Source organism: Sprattus sprattus, assembly GCF_963457725.1.
Source record: "Sprattus sprattus genome assembly, chromosome: 3".
Classification (NCBI taxonomy): Eukaryota; Metazoa; Chordata; class Actinopteri; order Clupeiformes; family Clupeidae; genus Sprattus; species Sprattus sprattus.
Window position 1 is genome coordinate 39,854,753 of NC_137922.1, and position 2,724 is coordinate 39,857,476.

General features: G+C 41.6%; 1 protein-coding gene across 1 annotated transcript; it reads right to left on the reverse strand.

The window, feature by feature from the left end:
* Positions 1-1,024: 1,024 nt before the first annotated feature.
* foxl3 (forkhead box L3) lies at positions 1,025-2,435 on the reverse strand (the record flags this gene model as incomplete). Its single annotated transcript, XM_080835038.1, has 3 exons — positions 1,025-1,432; positions 1,771-1,939; positions 2,329-2,435. The coding sequence occupies 3 exons, from the start codon at positions 2,433-2,435 to the stop codon at positions 1,025-1,027; spliced, it is 684 nt and encodes a 227-aa protein (XP_080691164.1).
* Between the last annotated feature and the right edge of the window lie 289 nt (positions 2,436-2,724).

Here is a 2,724-nt window from a genome sequence, read left to right on the forward strand (position 1 = left end):
AAGACAAATGTCCAGACGCTGTAAGAAACACCCAGGAGACACTACAGAGCCTAGCTGAAAATAAAGCTGGCTGCATTGCATAATGTGGCTGTTATTTGACAAAACTCATAGAACGGAATGAAAACAACATGTCTCATATTCCCTATCATTGTCATTGAAAACAACAACGTCTCATACCATATAATTCCCCTCAATTCAACAAAGTCATTTTCTGTTTCCACTGAAGTCTTTTTATGAATATAAGACCCACAGTCCTGACCTAAACCGTTTTATCTTTGAGCTTGTTATTACATTTGCCACCTTTCTGTATTTTAGTAAATTTAGTAGATCTGTGATGATACCAATGACAGCATATTGATGACTACATACAGTACATACATATTGTATAAACTTGTTTAACTACCTTGTTTAAGAATGAATATTTTCAGCTAAGACTGCTTTGGGCTTTAGTCGGTGAGATTAACATTTAGGACTTTTGGGACAAAATAGAGCTTTGCCCTGATGCTGGATACAGTGATACTTCTGATAGTCACCAGTTCTTCTGATGGTGAACATGGTGAGATGCCATGAAGGAAACTATGCTCCTGGACTGGTCTTTAATCACACTATCAGTAAAACATTAGTTATATGTTTCACGACTGGTCTTTAACCACACTATCAGTAAAACATTAGTTATATGTTTCACGATTGGTCTTTAACCACACTATCAGTAAAACATTAGTAAACTATGCTTCAGGACTGGTCTTTAACCACACTATCAGTAAAAGAATGTGTCTGGCTTACCCTATTACATTAATGACTGCGGTCTATATGTGGTCAAGCGGACGACCACCCACACTAACAGCACTAATAGCTTCAGCACAGCATGGGAACATATATGTTTTCTCACAGGATATAGTCTCTATATGTCTACTGTACATCTCTACAGTGTTTACCGTAACACAAGTCTGTGCACTCCCACATCTGATTTAGTTTCCTCAGATTTGTCTTGCTACAGAGATGAAAATCCAGACATGGGGGACAGTCACAGGGTCCAGAAGTGCAAGTTGAGATGCTGCGGCTCCAAGAGCGATATGGAGGGTCCGGCAGCCCCGCCGTGAGGGGGTCTGAACCCCGGGTGGGGGTCTGGGGTGGAGAGGATGTAGTCGATGCTGAACTTGATCTCTGGTTCAGGCTTGCTCAGTGCCGGGTTGAGCTGGCCTGATCTGTCACAGGGGGCAGAGGGGCAGAAGGGCCCGGAGTCCCGGGGCCGAGGGGCATCCGCGGCGGCGGCGAAGGCGTTAGTCGGCTCACGGAAGCCCACCTTGAGGTTGCGACGTCGGCGGCGGCGGCGGAAGTTACCGTTCTCAAAGAGGTCCAGCATGGACTCGCAGCCCGAGGCAAATGTCCAGAAGTTTCCCTTTCCCTTTTCATTGCCTTCTGTGCGGGGGACCTGTGCAGCAACAAAGCAGAAAATTACAACTGAGAAAATGTGTTGTCTTAAAAACATTTACATTGTAGAACTATTAATACTTTTAGGATACAAAAATGTTTATTTAGTTGGTTTTATTGGATTGAATGACTCTGGAAGTTTATCTCTTATTCGTTTATCTAGTGTAAAAAGCAATGAAAACATGATAAATATGCTGCTGTAATCTGGTGACAAAAGGTGTGCGTCCTATATAGATAATGCAGGAAACACACATATAGCTGTTGATATGTGTGATGCTGATTGATAATGATGAAGCACTCAGCATAGGTTGATAACCTGAAATGAGAAGGTGCCCTTGCCTTGATGAAGCAGCTGTTGAGAGACAGGTTGTGCCGGATGGAGTTTTGCCAGGCTCTCTGGTTGGACCTGTAGTAAGGGAACCTCTTCATGATGAACTCGTAGATTCCTGACAGAGTTACTCTGTTCTCGGGGCTCTGCTGGATTGCCATGGCTATAAGTGCAATGTAACTGGGGGATAAGTGGAGTGGAGAACATACGGTTGTGTTATTCCACACTGTCATGGGTTACGGAGCAGAAATAAAGCATTGACGGCAAAATAATGAAAAGCTCAAGCTAAATTATAATTTAAAAGCAATATGTGACAAAAAAAACTAAAACATATAAACATCAATATTAATACTAAATGTGTTTACATAGGTCAAATGTGTTTACTTATGTAAAATATGTAAAAATGTAAATATGTGTAATAAAAAATATGAATTCAAAATATTCATGTTAAATTTAGTAAATAGCCATCATTATAGGACAAAACTGAGAAAAACACCAAGAGGAAATGAAATTAAAACATCAGAAAGCACAAAATGAAACACAGCAAGCATAAATTGAAAAGAATTTACCTGTAGGCAGGTCTGCATATTTTTTTCTCCTCATCAGAGCTACATGGGGGGTAGCCATCTCCATCATAATTAAAACAATTATATGGATACTGTGAATTATCAAACATAATTTAGTTGCCAGAGCGAAACTGTTGGGAACTGTCTCCTTCAATTAAAATTCAGTAGGAAGAAAAAGTCGCTTTGACAAACACCAGTGACGCCCTTGTGTTGAATTAGAAAGCCAGCCAACCTCTCGCTGGAGAGGAATGAAGTCCACCTCTCGCAGCTGATCACTAGCTTTGGGAAACACCCAGTTTTGCTCACCGGTAGTTGGTCAAGCGCTGATAACGGGACTTGGCCAGCTCCCGTAAAGGTCTGAAGTTGGGGCGTGATCAAACAGGGTCATACGCACTCTTT